We start from the raw sequence: 20,957 nt of genomic DNA on the forward strand, positions 1-20,957 counted from the left end.
TTGGAGCATGAAGAGGAGTGCTCTCCTGAAATAACTCTGAACAGAAACGTCTGATGATGATGAAGATGAAGATCTTTTAAACAGCGGTCTCCTTTGGTTTGGGAGGTTACCCATCTTTGATCAGATCCTTGTTCTCATTACACAGTTGGGTAAGAAGAGACACAGTCTGGTTTTCTTCTGTTAGTCTCACTGTCAGCCGTGATTACTCTACTCTGTTCATTATATTCAGATTCACTAATTATTCATGAGAAGAACACACGCAAGAGCCTCACAATTACCTCAACATATACTTGTTTAATTAGTGACTCTTTATTTGACTTTTAAAATCTGTATTTGATTGTGGCAATTAACATTTTTATTTATAAACCAATTTTTTTTTATTATTATTTATTTTTTCCGAATTTGGCAACACAAAATTACGCTCTACAATATTTCTACAAATAAATTACAAATAATGCTGGCATCATCCATAGCAATGAGGTCATCCCCGCCCCCTTACTCTGAACTAAAGACTTCTCTCTATTCCTTAGTACAAGTTTGTCTCCGCAGCTTTGTGAATAGGTTTTAAGAGAAAAGAGTTTCTCTTAGCTAAAAACTCTTCCTGCTATTTAGTAGAACTCTTAAAGGGATAGTTCACCCAAAAATTAAAATTAGGTCATTAATGACTCACCCTCATGCCGTTCCAAGCCTGTGAGACGGCTTAATGATGCTGCTGATGTGTTTTCTGGCACAGCCAATAACAAAGAAAACACGCCAGCAGCGTTGTACGTCAACAGTGTTTTGAACTCTCTCACACAACAGACATGGAAGAGAAGACAATGCTGAATAAAGTCTTTTGCTATTTTTGGACCAAAATGTATTTTCGATGCTTCAGAATATTCTAACTGCCCCTCTGATGTCACATGGACTACTTTGATGATGTTTCTCTTACCTTTCTGGACATGGACAGTAGACCGTACACACAGCTTCAATGGAGGGACTGAGAGCTCTTGGACTAAATCTAAAATATCTTAAACTGTGTTCAGAAGATGAACAGAGGTGTTACGGGTTTGGAACGACGTGAGAGCGAGTCATTAATGACATAAATTTAATATTTGGGTGAACTAACCCTTTAAGCCTGTGTTATACTTTCCACGTCCGTGAGTCCGCTAGGGACCGCTGTGTTAGGTGTGATGTAAAACTCATCATCAGCGTGTGCTCGGAGCGTACGACCGCATGCCTCCCATTTATCTGTGAGTACCCTTCAGAAGCACATTGCACATGTGCAGACTGTGTGAAGAAGCTGCTGCTAGTCGAACCTGTACGAGCCGGCAGGAAAACAATATAAAGACAGATGTGCAATAATTCTGAACAACGGTTTGTTCATGATTTCTCTCCTGATTCAGACCAGAACACTTCTTCACTGGAGGAAGTCTTATTATGGATAGAGTTAAAATCATCTTAATGCTGGATGTGTTTCATCTTTTGTCTTCTCCAGATGTTCACTGATGGACTGGAGTGCTGTGGATTATTGGGATGTTTTTATCAGACTCTCATTCTGACGGCACCCATTCACTGCAGAGCATCCGTTGATGAGACACTGATGCAGTGCTACATTTCTACAAACTCAGTTTTAAAAGTATTTCCTCTTTCTGCTCCTCTCTGTGCTCTCATAGTAATGTGGTATTTGGAGCTGTGCTGTGATGGGGCTTTCAGATGGGACGTGACCTCTCAGGGCCGTCTGTGAGCACTAGCATCCCTTACATCAGGGCCTCTTAAACTTTGGAAACAAGAACCCCTTCAGAGAGTTCAACTGAAAGCCAGAAACATCTGAAAATGACCCAACATCTCGTGGCGAGGTTCAGATCGATCTGTTTATCTCCAAATGAATGATTCCCGTTCAGTCACACTGTGCTGATGTTCCACAGCCTCAATGACAAGGTCTCTAAATATCCAGAAAAGTGAAACGTGGACAGAGGGACACATTTCCTGGTGCTTCACAACACAATCACAGTTATAAGGCATCAGTGTTCGGAGCTTTAGTCTTTAACATAATGTGAAGCAGCTGTGTCTGCACTGATGCAGCTCTTCAGAAAAACAATGGCTTTCAGTCGGTGAATAATAATGTGTTTCAGGCCACGTGTTGCTCCACTGCTTTATACCTGGCAAGGGTTTGATGTCTTACTTGTTCATGAGGTCGAAGCCCTGGTCGGACAGCAGCGCTCCGAAGCGCTTGCGCAGGTTATTGTAGGGATATTCTGTGAAAGTCATCTTCTTCACCGCAGGCAGCTCGCTGTATCCCGGCCAGATCTTCTCACTGGGAGAGCCCAGGTCCTGCACACACACACACACACACACACACACACACAGGAAGACAAAAACCAGGTCTAAGGTCACGCCATGTACTCCAGTTTCGTGTTTGCAGCTATAATGGAATGGACACATGGACAATGCCGCTATGGAAAGATCTGTAAATGAGTGATGCACTTCCTCCAGATGAAAAAAAACGTTCAAGATGTGATGAAGCATACCTTAAAAACTTTGTTGATTTGATCAATCTCTGATTTGCCAGGGAATAAGGGTTTCTGTGTGAGAAGTTCTCCAAATATACAGCCGACCGACCACATGTCCACCGCTGTGGAGTATTCCTGAGAGGAGCAAACATGAGCGTGACTCAAACACCTTCAGCAGAGCATGAGCGAGACCAGCCGTGCACCATGATCAGTCCTACATTACATTCAGTCATTCAGCACGCTTCTATCCAAAGACACTCACAGATGAGGACAGTGGAAGCGATACACAAGTGCTATAACAAGTCTCAGTTAGCTTAACAGTACACGTAGCACAGGGCTAATTATAACAGATGCAAAGAAAACAATTCGATGGAAAAGAAAAAAAATAGAGAAAGCTAGTGTTAGAGGTCTTCTTTTATAGAGAACAAGGAGTAATTTAATTTACTTGTAACGCTTGTTTAAATAAAAATAAAAAAATTGGATAAAATATTTAGATTAGTGAGGGGCAGAGTTAGAGGGATAGTGTAAAACACACATACATTTCTAAAATATTTAGAAATATAAAAATAAATAGCTTGAGAGTGCAGCGAGACTGACTCTGGGACCTGTCTTCAGGATTATGGGTAGTGAAGTTTGGAAATGTGGAATTTAAACACTTTTATACCTATTTTTATTCATGTTCGGTGTGTTCTGCAGAAGCGTAATTTATTGCTTGGTTCATCTTAAAATAATTAAATGATTTTGTTAGGGATGTCCCGGCTCACTTCATTCGATCCTTATTTTACGTCAGCTAATATTTACATCAATTACTGCTTATTGTACATAAATACATGAATTTTATATCAGCAGACCCATGTTTACAGCGTCCACCACTGTAACGTTTACATCTACTGATGTCTTTATATAGTGTGTGCGTAGAGAGAGAGTGTCTTATAATTATACACTATACATACAGAACTTATACTTAGTATAGGCAATAAATCAATTAAATCACATGATAAAATATTCAATAACATTTAATGTTCAATTACTCTCACACAAAAAACCTGATTGGGACACCCCTAGTTTTTGTTAAAAACTAGAACATTAAATATCTGCTACCTGCAGTAAGGGTGTGAAATAATGGTGCCAAAAATGACCCTATATCTCGCACAGCCCTACTCTGTCCGCAAGTGACCACTTCTTCAGAACGATTATCTGAGTGTCTGAAGACTGTGCTGTCCACTGACCTTTGCCCCCAGCAGCAGGTCAGGTGAGCGGTACCACAGTGTGACCACCACAGGTGTGTAGGGCTTGAGCGGAGAGCCGTACTCTCGAGCCAAACCAAAGTCTCCAATCTACAAAACACAGTCACATCTCAGTGAAGATCCCAATTCACACATCATTAAAGAGCACTACTGGTAGAGCAGTGCACATAACCCTGCGCAGATGATTAAACAAGCTGCTACGTCCAGTGTGGGGGGAACACAAGTGATGTAAACACATTCATCTTTTAAACTAATTCATCACTTTTTCATTTGGAAGGAAACACTAAGTCGTCATCTAGCACTGGGCTCGGACACGGCTCAAACAGAAAATGTTTTACTTTACATTACTGCATTACTTTCCCCAACACTGGTGATGTGTAAGTGGTGACCCCTGACCTTCAGAATGCCCTTGTGGCTCAGCAGCAGGTTGGAGGTCTTCAGGTCACGGTGGAGGATCCAGTTATCATGGAGATGACGCACTCCTCTCAGCAGCTGGATCATCAGTGTCTTGACTTCCCCTGCGCAGGACACAGAAGAGATGTGAGAGAGGTAAGGATTGATCATTCAGTGTGCTTCAGTGCGGTCAGGCTCGTACCGGGCAGGAACGGCTGCTTCATGGTCTCCATCAGACTCTTCAGATCATGCTCCACATAATTCATCACTATGTAGATCTTATCCATATTACTGCCCACCACGATCTCCTACAGCAAGCAGAGAGCACACGCACAGATCCAACACACCATCACAGGATAACATCTCAAACTATCAGTGTGACGTCTGTAGAAGCTATTACATAATTAAACCCATCAAAAGTGAAGTCTGCATGGTCAGGGGTTCAGCAGGTTTGATGAATTTAAGATCAAATAAAGAAAATGCATGGAATTAACTGAAGGGAATACAAGAATCAATAAGGTCTTGTATTAGCAATGAAAGCACATCTTACAACAGATCTCCATTACCTTTAACTAATTAAAAATGTATTATTGCACATTGCATGCAGGGCAGATTAAATAAATCATGATACACTTACTTGAGAAGCAAAAGGACACATCTTGTTTTCTGAGAAACAAACATCTGCCAATGATTTCAGAAAAACCCTCTATTTTCACTGCTAGAAATACATGCAACATTTAACATCCTAAGTTTATGAATTTCAGTCTTTCCTGCTTTGTGTCAAGGCCTTAAACTGTGGAAGGGTGAATTAAACCCTGAGCAGAGATGCTTGTACACCGCTGTGTGTTAAGAGTGTTTTCTGACCCGGACGGTGACGATGTTGGGGTGCTGGGCCTTCAGGATGGTGTTGATCTCTCTGAGGGAGGTGATGGGGAAGCCCTCTTTCTCCTTCTCCATCTTCAGTCGTTTCAGGGCCACGATTTCATCCGTCTTCTTGTCTTTGGCTCTGTAGACCACGCCGTAGGTGCCTTCTTCAATGCGGTTCAGACACTGGAACTCCTCCACGCTGCGACAGCCCTGCGCACACACGGACACGGGTCACACTCCTGCGCTGACGCTGACACTGTGTGTGTGTGTGTGTGTGAGCGTGTACCTGTAGAGCCGGCAGGTATTTGGGCAGCTCTTTCTTCAGCTCTACGGGTGAGATGGGTGGTGATTCGGGGATGAAGTGGTCTTCTGGAGTGGCTGAATGAGAGGGAGACTGTGGGGTGACGTCTCCGGCCTCCTCGGCTGCCTCTTCTTCCTCCTCTTCCTCAACACTCACCTCCGAGTCGTGATCAAAGCGGGACTCTGGAACTGTCACCACAGCACACACAGCACACACACACTAATGTGAAATATCTGACAACACTAAAAGATCACAGAAGAGCAAAAAAGAGCAGTGCTGATGAAATGCTTACTGGGAGGAATGTGGTTTCCATTTTCTCTGTCCTCTCCTTCCTCCTCGGACTGTTCTTCATCACTCATTGCACCTAAGCAAGACAAAACACGAACACAATAATAAACTAAAAGATTAATGCACTAAATACAAGTTTGACAGTTACAATGCTCAACATTGCAAGAAAAAAAATGCATAATATTTCATAATGCAATGTGAGCAGATCTAAAGTTAATTGCGCAATCACTTTAACATTTCACTTTAACCACAACAGTCCTAGCACATTCAGTTTAATTGTGCAGAGGCATTTAATGGCCCATATCTTGAATTTGGGGTAGGTGCGTGCGATATTTAAAATGTCTCCATCTGCTTTTGACAGGGTTTGTGCAGGATTTTTTAAAGCTTAAATTTAAGATCTTTTTAAGACCTACGCAAATAAAATGAATCCCATATGAGCGGGGTATATGGCAATGTCTACAGCACCATATTAAACCGTACAATTACTGTAAAAGGCAAAATGTAAAGTTCAGCTAAGATTTCACAAAAAAAGTTTTATAAAACAATTATCATCAATAAATTATTATATCAATTAATTAAATGACAAATTAGCGACTGAAATAAATGATATATCTATAATAGTCTGGGACTTTATCAATAATGATAATTAGACAATATTTTGAGTGTTGTGCTGATCATCTCAAGGACTACCTTAGATAGTTGACTCCTGAAATTTTGGTTATTCTTCATATTCTGTGTGGTCAGTTGTTCACAGCAGTAACAGAAATTAATAATTTACATTTTTTTTTATTATTATAAAAGTGTGCACAATCTTTTAAGTAACATTTTTTTGCATTTGGGTTGTTACCAAGTAAATTAAATCAGTATCAAGAAAATGTATCTTTGCAATGCAGAGGAAACACAGAAGCTGCATTAGAAGTGCAGTCTAGACGCATTTACACACTGTTTAATGCAGCTCTGAGGGACATTACTTTAACCTGCAATTACGAATGCATAAATACGGTTTTGATATTTTAAACAAACAGGGTATATACAGAACTTGAGTTAAATTTAATACCTTTTTAATAACTTCAAAATATTTTTTAATACCAGCGTGACTTCAAGCTGCAACTGTAGTGGCATAAATTAAATCTCTTTCTAAATGGAATAACATATTGCATCACAATGTAACGAGGACATTATAACTTAACATCAACACTGGACTCAAAAACTGCCCACAGAGATAAGAATAGAAATAAAGTCAGTAGAGGAAGGAGACATCATCTTCTTCATAGATCATTAGTCAGTAAGTCTGATGTGTGAGCAATCTAAAAAAGAGGTAGCCATGAAGTAAGCACAGGTGCTATTAAAATAAATTAAGCTGATACATTTAAGTGAAGCAGAGGGTTTAATCAAGATGTCACAATGGGCCTTTGTCCAAAGTTATGGTTGATGTGCCTAACTGGATGGTGAAATTGTGATGAAACGATGGGTTTGCTGGAATCACAAGCAGTTCTGTCTTAGCAAGGTTGAGTTGATGATGGTCCATCATCCAGGAAGAAATGTCTGTTAGACAAGCTGAGATGCGAATAGCTACCGTCGGATCATCAGGATGGAATGAGAGGTAGAGTTGAGTGTCATCAGCATAGCAGTGGTATGAAAAGCCATGTTTCTGAATGACAGAACCTAATGATGCCATGTAGAAAGAGAAGAGAAGTGGTCCTAGAACTGAGCCCTGAGGCACCCCAGTAGTTAGATGTTGAGACTTGGACACCTCACCTCTCCAAGATACTTTGAAGGACCTATCTGATAGGTAAGACTCAAACCATTGAAGTGTTGTTCCTGAGATGCCTTTTACCAGTAGCGTTGATAGGAGGATCTGTTGGTTAACTGTGTGGACAGGTTTTTTATATTTTATTATAGAATTTTGGTGACATTTTTGGCTGAAGCACCTCTAAATTGCAGACCCTGATTTGAACAGATAACCAATAAATATATACAACTGGATATAGAAAGAAGAAAATACAGTCTCATGTTTCTACCTGCTGGCCAGACTACAACTTATGATGCAGTGTCATAATCCTACCTGTTTTTGTTTGCTTAGTCGAGAGGAGAAACAGTACTGAGAACTGTTATTGAACTGAAAACACAAACTGTCTGGAGATGAAGTTTGACACTACTGTCTTGTTAGAGCTGCTTTACAGCAGAATTTGATAAGGTTTGCGTTATTTCTTTTTTATTTTATTTTTTATTTTCTGTTTATATCTGTGAAGCTGCTTGGACACTATAAAGCACTAGAGAAATAATAGATAATAGAGCATAACACTGATTATTCACTGTTCAGAAGCCTTTTTCTTTATCAAACCAGAAGACCAGCCAGATAATTGAAGGGTTGGCAATATGCTATGGGACTGTTTTTGGTTGCACAAAACTACAGAGACAAACAGACTGACCTATAGCAGAAGTGTGTGTGTCTGTGTGTTTACCAACCTTCGCTGTGTTCTGACCCCTCAGAGTCTGATCCTGACTCGCCCTCTTCCTCTCCCTCACTCTGACTGCTGGACTCTTCTTCTTCATTCTCTTCACCTTCCTCTTCCTCAGACCCAGAGCCTGGCAAAACAAACAGAGTCAACCTGCATCTGTCTCACATGCATACAGAGAGAGAATGAGCGAGCGAGAGAGAGAGCGAGAGAGAGAGAGAGCACGAGCGAGAGAGAGAGAGAGAACGAGAGAGAGAGAGAGCACGAGCGAGACAGAGAGAGAGAGCATGAGAGAGAGCATGAGAGAGAGAGCACGAGAGAGAGAGCATGAGAGAGAGCACGAGCGAGACAGAGAGAGAGAGCGAGAGAGATGTACCCATGGATGACTCTGGTGTGGTGGTCTTCCTCTCACTGTCACTGATGTCCTGTAGCTCAGACAGGGGGTTTTTATCATCCATCTTAACCTCTCGCACTGTAAACACAAACACAAACAATGAGTTTTCTCATTTCTACAGCACTTTATACAACACAGTTTGTGTCAAAGCAGATTCAGAGGCATAATCAGGAAGCAGCAGAAGCTCAAAACTCAACTATAAGGACATTAGGACACTAACATTTAAACATGAGTGTTCTGTAAATGTTTTCAGGAAATGTGGCTTTCAAATAAGTGTGGCATGCAGAATAGAGCTGGGCAAAAAAACTAAAAAACTAGATTTTTTGATTAATCGTTTATTAAAATTATGTTGAATCGATAAAAGATTCTCATAAGCCATGAATCTTTTTGTCTGGTATTTATTTCAGGAAACATTTAAGACTAGGTCTGATTAACATTAATCTTATCAGTCTTCTCCACCTTTTATTAACCCTGCGTGACATTAGAATGGGAGGCCTGTCACTAATCTAGTGCTTATAATGGAGGAGATACTGTTGATAAGAATCAAGAACAAAGCAATATGCGTGATTTGAAATGCTCCGGTGAAACGCATGTATATGAACACAAGAATATAATTTTTAGCTGCTGAGTCAATTCATTAGCATTTTTAGCATTAACACACATACATACACATATATATATATATATATATATATATATATATAAAAAAAAAGCTGGAAACTCTCTCCCTGAACTCTTCTTGCTTTCTTTTCTACAGCATTGAGCCTCAAATGTCAACTATACATTGGTTTAGCTTCTTCTTTAAACTAAAAAAGGTAAAATTATGCATAGTATAATAATGTTAAACTAAAACCGTTGAATCATTATGTAATCGTGGCATCCATAATCATAACCGCGATCAGAAATTATATTAATCTGTGCAGCCCTAGTAACAACAAATCTCAGCGCTTCGTTTGACAAAAATGAAAAGGGTTTAATATTTAATTTAATTAAGAATTTTTTGTATTGTTTTAAAGTTCAGGTCTGATAATTCACCATTTGTACACTGATATATTTTTTTAAATAATTAAATATTGAATGAATGAAATAAAGTTTAGATTATTTTTAATTGAGAATTGAATCTGAATCGCTCCCCAGCCCTAATGAAACTGAAGCTGACAGTGCTCTATTGGCTATCCAGCAGATGTGTTAGAGCTGAAGCGGTGTGACCTCGGTGTTGTTCGCTGCTCTCTGCTTTGACCTCTCTCTGCTGGCGAGCAGGACTGCGGCTTCGGCTTCGGCTGCGGTGACGCGAGCGCCCTTTATCTGTGTACTCGTCTGCAGGAGCTCCTCTGTGATGAGACACGGGCCCTGGAACACAGTCAGCCTGCATTAGCCCTGACCAGCCTCGTCTGGACTCCACTCCATTTCTAATGAGTTTATTAAATCTAATAATCAGAAAAGATATCTAATTAATAGAGTTCATAAAACTTCAATATGGCCTGTGAAATGCTTTCATTTCATAAATACTATTATTGTTTTTCATCTTTCACGTATCTGTGATTTAATACAGGCCTAAATGTATTTCAAAAACAGTGTTATCCAAATAAAGTAGGAATGCACAATATTATAGGAATCGGACGCAAATAGCTTGAAATGCAAACATCTGCATCTGCCCGTGATGAACTGATGCTGAAAAGAAGATGAACTGTGCTAGCGATCAGATCAGCAGACTTCTGTCTGAGTGATGATTAGATTCACGTGTTTGGGTCGCTGTATTTAATTTGATGATGAGAAATGAAACAAAATGAAAGTAAAATACACATATCATAAAGAAACATGTATTTCTGAATAAACAGAGCAGTATCAATGTCATAAAATCATGAGTGTGTTTTGATTTAAAGGTCAGAAGCTATAGATTACACATGAAAAAAACAACACAAACATGATGCTTGGAAATTAAATCATTTTAAATATGCAGATTTATTCATGTCACAAAAAACATTACACATAATATGTAATGTTTTGTAAAAACTAATTATAGCTCTAAACGATTTTGCCTTAGACCATCTACAACTGTTAAATCTTGAAGTATTTTAAAGTTGCCGTTGTATCTTTCTTTAAAGATACTATATGATTTTTTTTTTAAAGCTTTCAATATACTGTCAATATAAAATAACTTAATTATTGTTTAATTCTAACAAATCTTTTTTGTTAAAAACTAACCAAATGTAAAAAATAATTTCTGCACAGAAGAGACTTCCAGTCAAAAGCAAATACATCGGTATCAGCATCGGCTATTGACAAAAATCCAATATTGTGCATTCCTAAAATAAAGACGTAAGACATGAACAATTGAATTCAGTGAACATGAACAGTTCTTCTATTGTTGGTAAATAGTGCTGCACATCAGAGGTTTACTGTTTAAACTGTGCAAATTCTCTTTAACTGTGTTACTGTTATTATTACCTTCAGAAGTACATTACACTATACAATAGCACATATATTAAACATGATTTCCGTCATAATTTCTTGAAGTTGCACTGAACTTTTATCTTGGCGGTAGGGATGTTCATTTCAGTATTTTTTCCTAGCCGACATGCGAGGCTCGTGATCGGATTAGTTAGGTGTGTAGTGCAGCATACGCACCGTCTCTGCGGGGCTCTCTCTGCTTGCGGCGCTCCTCTTCTCTCCTCTCTCGCTCCTTCAGCTCTCTCTGCTCCTTCTGCTGCTGCTCTCGGAGCTTGCGCTCTCGTTCCCGCTGGCGCTCCAGCTGCTCCAGTCGATCCCTGCGGATTCACATCACCACAGGAGTCAGACGCTGCACATCACACAGCATTCAGCAGGCTCAGGACAACCAAAATATACCATCATGTGAAATCCATATACCATAAATACACACACACACTCTCACACACAACATGCAAAGGTTTGTGTAAGAAGTAATGTTGTGCTGCGTGTGACTCGTGATCAGAACCCGTGCGAGCGGCTGTGAGGGACGTGACTGTATAATACATCATTCAGAATCAGAATGAGCTTTAAACAGGTATCACACATACGAGGAATTAGTTTTCGTGACAGAAGCTCCGCAGTGCAACAGAATGACAGCGACAGAACAAAAAACACAATAGGAATAAAAAATACAAATAGGTAGGTAAGGAACGAAAATATACAAATTGACAATGTATGGCAGGTATACTATGTGCAAAATGTAAGTGTACACTATGCGTGTTAGATAAATAAGTGTATATGTGTAGAAATATAAAGTGTAGTGTGTTCTACAAGTGTTCATGAGATGGATTGCCTGAGGGAAGAAACTGGTCCTGTGTCTGGTCGTTCTAGTGCTCAGTGCTCTGTAGCATCGACCAGATGGACACAGTTCAAAGAGGGAGTGTGCTGGATGTGAGGGGTCCAGAGTGATTTTAACAGCCCTCTGCTCACTCTGGATAAGTACAGTTCTTGAATAGATGGGAGAGTTGAACCGATGATTCGCTCAGCAGTCCGGACTACTCTCTGTAGTCTTCTGAGGTCAGATTTAGAAGCTGAGCTGAACCAGACAGTTACTGAAGTGCAGAGGATGGATTCAATGATGGTGGAGTAGAACTGTTTCAGCAGCTCCTGTGGCAGGTTAAACTTCCTCAGCTGGCGGAGGAAGTACAACCTCTGCTGGGCCTTTTTCACAATGGAGTCAATGTGAATGTCCCACTTCAGGTCCTGAGAGATGGTGGTGCCCAGGAACCTGAATGACTCCACTGCAGTCACAGGGCTGTTCATGATGGTGAGTGGGGGGAGTACAGGGGGGTTTCTCCTGAAGTCCACGATCATCTCCACTGTTTTGAGGGTGTTAAGCTCCAGGTTGTTGAGACTGCACCAGACAGCCAGCTCTTTTACCTCCTGTCTGTAAGCAGACTCATCACCGTCCTGAATGAGGCCGATGAGTGTGGTGTCGTCTGCAAACTTCAGGAGCTTGACAGAGGGGTCCTTAGATGTGCAATCATTAGTGTAGAGGGAGAAGAGCAGTGGGGAGAGAACGCAGCCCTGGGGAGCTCCGGTGCTGATTGTACGGGTGCTGGATGTGTATTTTCCCAGCCTCACTAGCTGCTGCCTGTCTGTCAGGAAGCTGTTGATCCACTGACAGACGGAGGTGGGCACGGAGAGCTGATTTAGTTTGGGCAGGAGGAGGTTTGGGATGATCGTGTTGAAGGCCGAACTAAAGTCCACAAACAGGATCCTCACATAAGTCCCCAGTCTGTCTAGGTGTTGCAGAACATAATGCAGTCCGATGTTTACTGCATCGTCCACAGACCTGTTTGCTTTTTAGGCAAACTGAAGAGGATCCAGCAAGGGCCCAGTGATGTCCTTGAGGTGGGTCAGCACCAGTTTCTCAAATGACTTCATGACTACAGACGTTAGAGCCACAGGCCTGTAGTCATTAGCCGTGTTTCCACTATCGAGCTAGGACCGGGCGTGCTAGTGCGTGCCAGGGCCAGTCGCGTTTCCACTGTCACTTCCGGGGCTTGATCGTGCCTCGCCGGGGCTTCCTCGGGGCCAACGGCCAGGGTTTTTGGGCCCGACGAAATCCTTGGGCCAAAGCGGGCCAGCTGGGGCTAGAGGAGGAGTTATGAACAAAGGCGGAGTTTCTCCGTGTCTAGAGAGCGTCAGCGCGGATCATTTCAGAAAGATAACAGCTTTAACACCAGCATTAAATATGTTTTAAAATAAGTTGAGCTTAAAACTCACTCTTAGTTAGCAGCAAGTGTTTGAAATAACTTGATCCGATGTGGATTATAATCATTAAACAAGGCAGAAATATTTATAAGCGATGTAAAAGACTATGCACGCTAAACATTAACGTTACCATAGTAAACATGGTAAATATGACCGCTTGGATAAATCAGACGCCAGCTTCTTATTCTCTATCACAATTGTGTATTTATTAAGTAACATTTTATCTGTCGTCTAATTTCAAGAGTTTAGCTCCGTTGCATATCATCAAAATATAATAATGGTTTGTGTTCGGGAGCTTTTATAAAAATAGAGAGTCTGCGCTGCGGATCATTTCAGAAAGATAACAGCTTTAACACCAGCATTAAACACTTTTTTAAATAAGTCGAGCTCCAAACTCTCTTTCAGTCAGCAGAGAGTGTTTGAAATGACTTGATCCAATGTGGATTATAATCGCTAAACAAGGCAGAAATATTTATAAGCGATGAAAAAGATATGCACGCTAACCATGTTACCATAGTAAACATGGTAAAATATGACCGCTTGAAGAAATCAGACGTCAGCTTCTTATTCTCTATCACAGTCGTGTATTTATTAAGTAATTTATATTTTCTGTCACAAGCCTCGTCTCGAGAGTTTTTCTCACGTTGCCTATCATAAAAGAATATAGCCGAATAATGTTTTTTGTTCGGGAGCTTACAAAAATAGAGATATTATCATTCATTCTAAATGTGACGGCTGTGGCTAATAAACAGAAACAGACTTGAATGAACAAGCAGGCTATTTTCATAAGCGTTAAAAATAAATAAATAAAATAGATATAAGTGTATTTATGTGTGAATAATTTTGAGTCCTGATAAATTAAATCAATATGATCAATGTATCATGTATTCTATAGTTAAAACATCGATGCTTTTGAATTTGAATATATAACAAAGCATGCAAACAAACTGCCGCTTTTATCATGTTTGTTTTGTGATCGCACATGTTCCAGTGACTTATTTCTTAGTTTTCTGATAACTTCTCTTTGTTGGTGAAATAATGAGGTTGCATGGAGTTGTTCTGAGAGGCGTGTAAAGGGCGTGTTTTAGTGACGTGCAGCAGTGCTTCAAGCTCCTCTGTGGAAACCCTGCGCTATTCTGGCCTCGTGCTACTGGCCCGGGGCTATGAGCCCCACCCGGCCCGGTTTAAGCCCTGGCTCGCACTGGCCCGACAGTGGAAATGCGGCTATTTAGTCCTGTAATTTTGGGTTTCTTTGGGATGGGGACGATGGTGGAGCGTTTGAGGCATGAAGGGACTTCGCACAGCTCCAGCGATCTGTTGAAGATCTGTGTGAAGATGGGGGCCAGCTGGTCAGCACAGGATTTCAGACAGACTGGTGTAACACAATCTGGGCCTGGCGCTTTTTTCCTTTTCTGCTTCCGGAAGACCTGGCGCACCGCATCCTCGCTGATCTGAATTGCAGGTGTGAGGGAGAGGGGGGATGCAGGAGGTGTGAAGGGTGTGAATGGTTTTGTGGGGAGGCGTTCAGGGCAGGTGATGGGTGTTCTTTCAAACCTGCAGTAAAACTCGTTCAGATCGTCTGCCAGTCGTTGATTCTCCACAGTGCTGGGGGCTGGTGTCTTGTGTACTAATTAAGCTTTTAACAGTACAGTGTGTGTGTGTGTGTGTGTGTGTGTGTGTGTGTTTGAGACCTCTCTCGGCGGGAGTGAGCTCTGGCTTGATCCCTCCGTTTCTCGCGTTCGTAATCTAGTCTAGATTTAGTGTCGTCCCTCCACGGTCTCTTCCTTCTCTCATCTTCTCGCTCCTTCTCCTTGTCTTTGATGTGTGTGTGTTTCCCAGCTGTAAACATCATCAGACAGAAACACATGACCACTGGTGAACTCCACACTAGAACTGTAGTGATAGATCAGACCTGAGTGAACCGAGTCTCTTTCTGCCTGACTCTAGATCACGATTCGCAATAACAAACCCAGGCTCTAAAGCTCAAGCACATGAACCAGAGCTTAGATCACAAACACTTCATCAGGGAAAATCTTTTCTAGCATCAGTGCTGAAAACCCTAGATTCATTGATACTGGCACCCATGGTTTGATTTTCTGGGATGTTTTATATTTGGGCTGTGAATGTGCCTGATTGTTATCTGATTGGAGTCAGGTGTGTGTGGGTACGGTCAGACCTCCTTCTGCAGAGTGGCTCCTGCGCCTCCTCTTGTCCTTCCTCTTCTCCTCTTTTCTGTGGTAGGACTTGTCTTTCCGTGTCATCTGCTGTGGGGGGGGTTTGATGGCCAGAGACTCGTCCTCCTCTCCTCTGCAGAGATACATTCAGCATGAGCGGATCAGACACACACTAGTGTTGTCACGATACCAAAATTATCGTTTCGATACCTAGTCAAGAACTGCGATTTCGATACTTTTTTGATACTTTTCCTGAAAATGGAAAATACTCTCAAATATCATTGCTGTGCTTTATTTTAAAACCAGGACAACATTCTAATCATATAACTCTAGCCCGACCGATATATCTGCCGGCCGATATTATCGGCCGATATGAGTTTATTGCATTTAAATCGGCATTGGCGTTTATAACGGCCGATGAAACATGAGAAACAGAGTCTCATGCTTTACTCATGTTATGAGTGTTGCATAGTTTGCCCACTAGAGGGAGCTCTGCAGCTCCAGAGTTGACAACAGCGCCAGAAATCCACTACAGGAGAAAGCGATACTTTTTTGATACTTTTCCTGAAAATGGAAAATACTCTCAAATATCATTGCTGTGCTTTATTTTAAAACCAGGACAACATTCTAATCATATAACTCTAGCCCGACCGATATATCTGCCGGCCGATATTATCGGCCGATATGAGTTTATTGCATTTAAATCGGCATTGGCGTTTATAACGGCCGATGAAACATGAGAAACAGAGTCTCATGCTTTACTCATGTTATGAGTGTTGCATAGTTTGCCCACCAGAGGGAGCTCTGCAGCTCCAGAGTTGACAACAGCGCCAGAAATCCACTACAGGAGAAAGCGATCAGCCAAGCCACGGAGATGTACTGTTTTGACGTTGAGTCTGTTGTTCGTCATGCGAAATGATTTAGTTCATACACTGTATATAAAAACGGTGTGGTAGTTCTAGCTTACGGTCCTATCATTATCACTTCTAAATATTCTATAACATCACTTACAGCCGCTAATGCATTGCTATATTAGATTAGCCACAAAGCTAATACCATGTTTATAAGTGGAAGAGTGCGAACGATAATAAGAGGTCAAACTATAACTTAATTCTAAATATATCTGCAGTGTTTCCCACATAATGACCGCGTAACTGTGGCAGGGGGGCGCATGTAGTCAATGACTAGTCTAGTGACACATCTGCGAGCAAAAGTGATACTGTGTCCGCCAGTTCACGATTGGTACAAAAAAGATGACGCTCAGCGGCTGAGTTTTCTCCTCTGAAAGAAAAGGTTGCACAACTGACAGAATAAGTTACAATATAGGAGATTTTTTTTACTTGAATGCCATTGCCTAAATTGATATTTATCTTTTGACATTCAGAAACATTGTTTAATATAATCGCTGTTCATATTTTTATTCAAAGTTCAGAATCAAGATAAATTTATTACTCTTATGTTTTTTATGATAACTGAGATAATGCTGCTAAATTTATTCTTTCTTTACCTTGAATGTCATTGCTCTATTTGATTTTTTTATATTTCGTATTTTGTTCAAATAATATATCTGTTGTTCATTTATTTGTGTGTTATATGATTAGAATTTTGTCCCGGTTTTAAAATAAAGCACATCAATGATATTTGAGAGTGTATTTTCCCTTTTCAGGAAAAGTATCGAAATAGCACCCCGACCCGCACATCGGGGACATCACGGAAGATACGTTGCTAATTAAACCTTCGTATTGTAACCTTATCAAAGAACATAATAAAATATGAAAATATATATTCCAAATATTTCTCTTTCACTGAAGTTCCTCCCTCCACAGCAGCACGTGAGCACGGCGCTATTATCAGCGCATGCACAGCTCGTGGACAGCTCTGTGAACGGTTTCATCCTGTCAGAGTTACTCAAGATGTGACGGAGCATGTGATTTGTTGAATGTAGTGAACGAATCCACCCTTCACTGAACGAGAGATCTTCTCATTCATGCATGAGTTGAATGTACTGACACATCCCGAAATGAATAAGAATACATGGTCAGTGAGCCAAGCATTTAAATCTCCATCAGCAATCAGCAGACACAAAGCGCAGTTATATGAGCTGTGCAGATACGCTCGTTTTCATATTTAGCACAGAACATAACTCCACGTTTAATCCCCAATTAATGTGAATATTATATATGAACTGTCTGACCAAACAATTAAACTGTTAATTATGCAAGAAAACCTTGTGCTTTGTTCATCTGAACAACTTATTTAAACTATTTAATGCGCTTATGCACACATTTTAGTAAAGCCGAATCGGTTTAGTAAAGCCACTAATGCAGCATCTCGCTCTAGTGCTGTTTTGCTGCTTGCGTGAGGAGAAACACACAGACGTCCATAGGGAGTCACAGGAAGCGTGAGGTGCACTCACCAACATGAAATACATCTCTTATAAATCTGGAACGCAGTCATTATTTGAAGTATCGATACTAACAAATCTAGGAATCGTGACGTTTTTAATTTCTGAGAATCGTGATACTTTTGAAGCATCGGTGCACCATGCAACACTAACACACACACACACACACACCTGTCCTCCGTCGAGTCTTCTCGTGTGTAAGGGGAATTCCTGATGGTTATTTCCATCCTGTTGTCTCGTAGCTCTCCTTCCTCCGGAGTGTCCCGTGTTGATTCCCGATCATCCGTCTACACAGAGAGAGAGTTAGAGAGGACATTACCACCCATTCACTCCCACAGAGCACTGCCAATCATGTCATCAGCATTAATCAAACTGATTCCTGCTTTATTATACTTTCAAATAGAATGCATCTCTGTACACACATCATTCCTCCAGTCTTCAGTGTCACATGATCTTCAGAAATCATTATATGATATGATGATTTACATGATATGATGGGGTCAGTATCTTTTCTCTTTTTTGAAATAAATGAACACTTTTATTCAACAAGGATGTGTTAAATTAATAAAAAAACAAATGTAAAGACTTTAATTGTTGGACAAGATTTATATTTTGAATAAACACAGTTCATAAGTTTTATTCATAAATAAATCCTGAAAAAAGCATCACAAATTCCCCCCATTCAATGGCCAGTGTGTGTCTCTGATGATGATGATGATGGTGGTGGTGGTGTGTGTGTGTGTGTCGGATCTCACGTTCTTGGGGCGTTTAGGGTCACTCTTCTCCTCCAGCTCTCGTCTGCGTTTCTTCTCTTGTAGGATTTCGTCTAATGTCTTAACTTTCCAGGTTTCCTTTTCGTCCCCCATCAGCTCCAAATCACACCCCACTGCAACACACACAGTCACGACTCCTTAACATCTCCCTCTTCTGCTTCACTCTCCGTCATACAGCACAAACATGCGAGAATGAGTTTCGTAGCGGTGTTGTTCTGAGCGAGTGTCAGTGGACGATCACATCTAGTTTACACGTGTAAGTAAGTAACGCTGAGTACTAAAACAAAAGAAACGACGCGTACAAACATCTATTTAACCTCTCACTAGCGCGCGCTGAAACTGAGAAGTTATTAAATCATTGTTTATAATCACTCTTTCACTCACCCGTGAAGTGCTCGGCGCGTTTTCACAACACCGGAAGAAAAATTCACTTCTTCCTTCCGCGTAATCACTTCCAGGTCAGACGGTTTCCGGTTTGAAAAAAAAAAACGTCTGCCACCTTCCGGCGCTCATGTGCAGAACAGAAACATCTATTCATTCAGCTGTTGAAGCAGACAGAGCTGGGTAGAAACTAATTACGAGTAATCTGGATTACCTAATCAGATTCTCCCAAAAAAGTACTTATATTAAATTAATTTGAAAATACTCGTCATCGGACTACAGTTAATTTTTTTTATAGATTACATATTATTCATACAATAGCTAAACATTATTAATAATTTATTGTTTGCCCCAATTCCCCTTTTTCATCTTCAGTCTTCCAGTTTTGAGGTTATTCACACACAGATCAGTCATTAGTCCAGTTGCTACAAAGCATTTGATTTACACAAATCATTTCAGGTTTATAAATGGTTTCAACATTGCATCAGTAACTGATGAACACATATAAATTTGATTTGAATTACGTTATTTAACCAAATGATTTTAATTTACATTTTTTTATAATTTAATTGATTGTTAGCTTTTCATTAAACTCTGAAAACACCCTGTAGTTGCTTTATGCACCCCAGTTTGGGAAACCTTGATGTAATATAATGTGCACTTCATGTTGTTAATTACAACAAATCGTTAGGTTACTGACATAATGCCGGTTCTCCTTCTAACATTTGTTCAGTATCTCACTATGGGAACGCCTCAGGTGTGACCGATCGTGGAAGCACCAATAACACCACGCCTGACCAATCACTGCAGCGATCAGAGAGGCCTGCTTCATCTCTTCTCTGTGCAGGACAGGCTAGGACGGCAATGTTTGGGAGATACCCCACTCCATGTTCATGTGAGTGAGCCAGAGAGGGTTCTGTCACATCCAGTTCATAGAAACAAGCAAATGTGTTCGAGGAAGACCAGTTGGCTGCCTCCAAAATGTGAATCTTGAATAGAAATGTCTCTAAACAGAGCCCAGGATGTAGACATACCTCTAGTAGAGTGTGCTCGTAGTCCTACTGGGGGCTCTTTATTCACATTATTGTAACAAAACACAATAGCATGTTATCACAACTGATAAAGCATGTAGCCGAGGAGTGAACTGATAAAGCATGTAGCTCACTCACCATTTTTGCTGTAGTGAGAGCAAGTAACAAAGCTGTCTTATAAGTGAGCTGCTTTAAGGTAATGTTATCAATGGGCTCGAAAGAGGCTTTTGAGAAAGCATTCAGAACCACAGACAAATCCCAAGACAGGACCAGAGGCTTCGATACTGGGTGTAGCCTACATGCCCCTCTCATAAATCGACAGATGAGAGGGTCTTGGCCAATAGTACCCGAGTTAAGACCAACATGACATGCCAAGATAGCGGACAGATAAACCTTTACTGTAGAGAAGGCTCTGCCCTTATCAAGAAGGTCCTGTAGGACTTACAGCACTTCTGAAACTGAACACAAGAAAGGAACAATGTTTCTATCTGCGTACCATCCCTCAAACACCCTCCATTTGAGATAATATAAAAAACGTGCCCTTGCGTTCTAATCTGTCTCAACTGGGACAGAGAAAACCCTGAGTGTTGTCTCCAAACCCTTGTTGATGCCAAACTGACATCTCAGGTCATCCGCCTTTTTGTTTCCCTGAGGGGTGGCTGTTGTGTCTGTGAAAGACTTTCGGTTCCAAGAAAACGAGCTTTGACTGAGGGCCAGCGTTTCCCAGCTGTTGTGGTGGAGCAGGGCGGAAAGGGTTATAGTCAGAATAACCCCCACCCTGAGGTCCTGAAATTCAATCCGCTCGGGTGATGAGGCCTAGCTGCCGGCTTTCTGGGGAGAGAGACTTTGAATGCCTCTCCCTCTTTTGTCCGCAGGTCACATTGCTGTTACCGATTAATAACCCACAACCGCTAAGCTCATACTCCGACCGCAGTTTTGAACTGCTCTGCGGGACGTGCACAGATTTAAATCTGCAATGACACACCGAGCACTGGGTTGGGAGATCCAGAGTCCAGCTGACGCCCCATCTTCTCTAATTGTTGACT

General features: G+C 41.1%; 1 protein-coding gene across 4 annotated transcripts in view; it reads right to left on the reverse strand.

Moving 5' to 3' along the window:
* The window catches only part of cdk11b (cyclin-dependent kinase 11B), a 376,069-nt gene that overhangs the window by 1,405 nt on the left and 353,707 nt on the right, over positions 1-20,957 (reverse strand). Inside the window, exons 1-17 of one of the 4 annotated variants that reach the window (XM_052562907.1) lie at positions 18,884-19,025; positions 18,482-18,612; positions 17,898-18,013; positions 15,325-15,455; positions 14,840-14,987; positions 11,070-11,209; positions 9,651-9,791; positions 8,424-8,519; positions 8,058-8,177; positions 5,593-5,664; positions 5,286-5,488; positions 4,997-5,209; positions 4,335-4,440; positions 4,136-4,257; positions 3,722-3,829; positions 2,511-2,627; positions 2,165-2,313 (exon numbers count right to left, since the gene is read on the reverse strand). In XM_052562907.1, coding sequence (XP_052418867.1) covers positions 2,165-2,313; positions 2,511-2,627; positions 3,722-3,829; positions 4,136-4,257; positions 4,335-4,440; positions 4,997-5,209; positions 5,286-5,488; positions 5,593-5,664; positions 8,058-8,177; positions 8,424-8,519; positions 9,651-9,791; positions 11,070-11,209; positions 14,840-14,987; positions 15,325-15,455; positions 17,898-18,013; positions 18,482-18,592 — 2,093 coding nt within the window. In that variant the 5' untranslated portion in view covers positions 18,593-18,612; positions 18,884-19,025. Of the gene's footprint in view, positions 1-2,164; positions 2,314-2,510; positions 2,628-3,721; positions 3,830-4,135; positions 4,258-4,334; positions 4,441-4,996; positions 5,210-5,285; positions 5,498-5,592; positions 5,665-8,057; positions 8,178-8,423; positions 8,520-9,650; positions 9,792-11,069; positions 11,210-14,839; positions 14,988-15,324; positions 15,456-17,897; positions 18,014-18,481; positions 18,616-18,883; positions 19,026-20,957 lie in introns of those variants that run through there. The other 3 variants (XM_052562905.1, XM_052562906.1, XM_052562908.1) reach the window with 3 other exon arrangements.

The sequence above is a fragment of the Carassius gibelio genome, chromosome B8, assembly GCF_023724105.1.
Source record: "Carassius gibelio isolate Cgi1373 ecotype wild population from Czech Republic chromosome B8, carGib1.2-hapl.c, whole genome shotgun sequence".
Lineage (NCBI taxonomy): Eukaryota > Metazoa > Chordata > Actinopteri > Cypriniformes > Cyprinidae > Carassius > Carassius gibelio.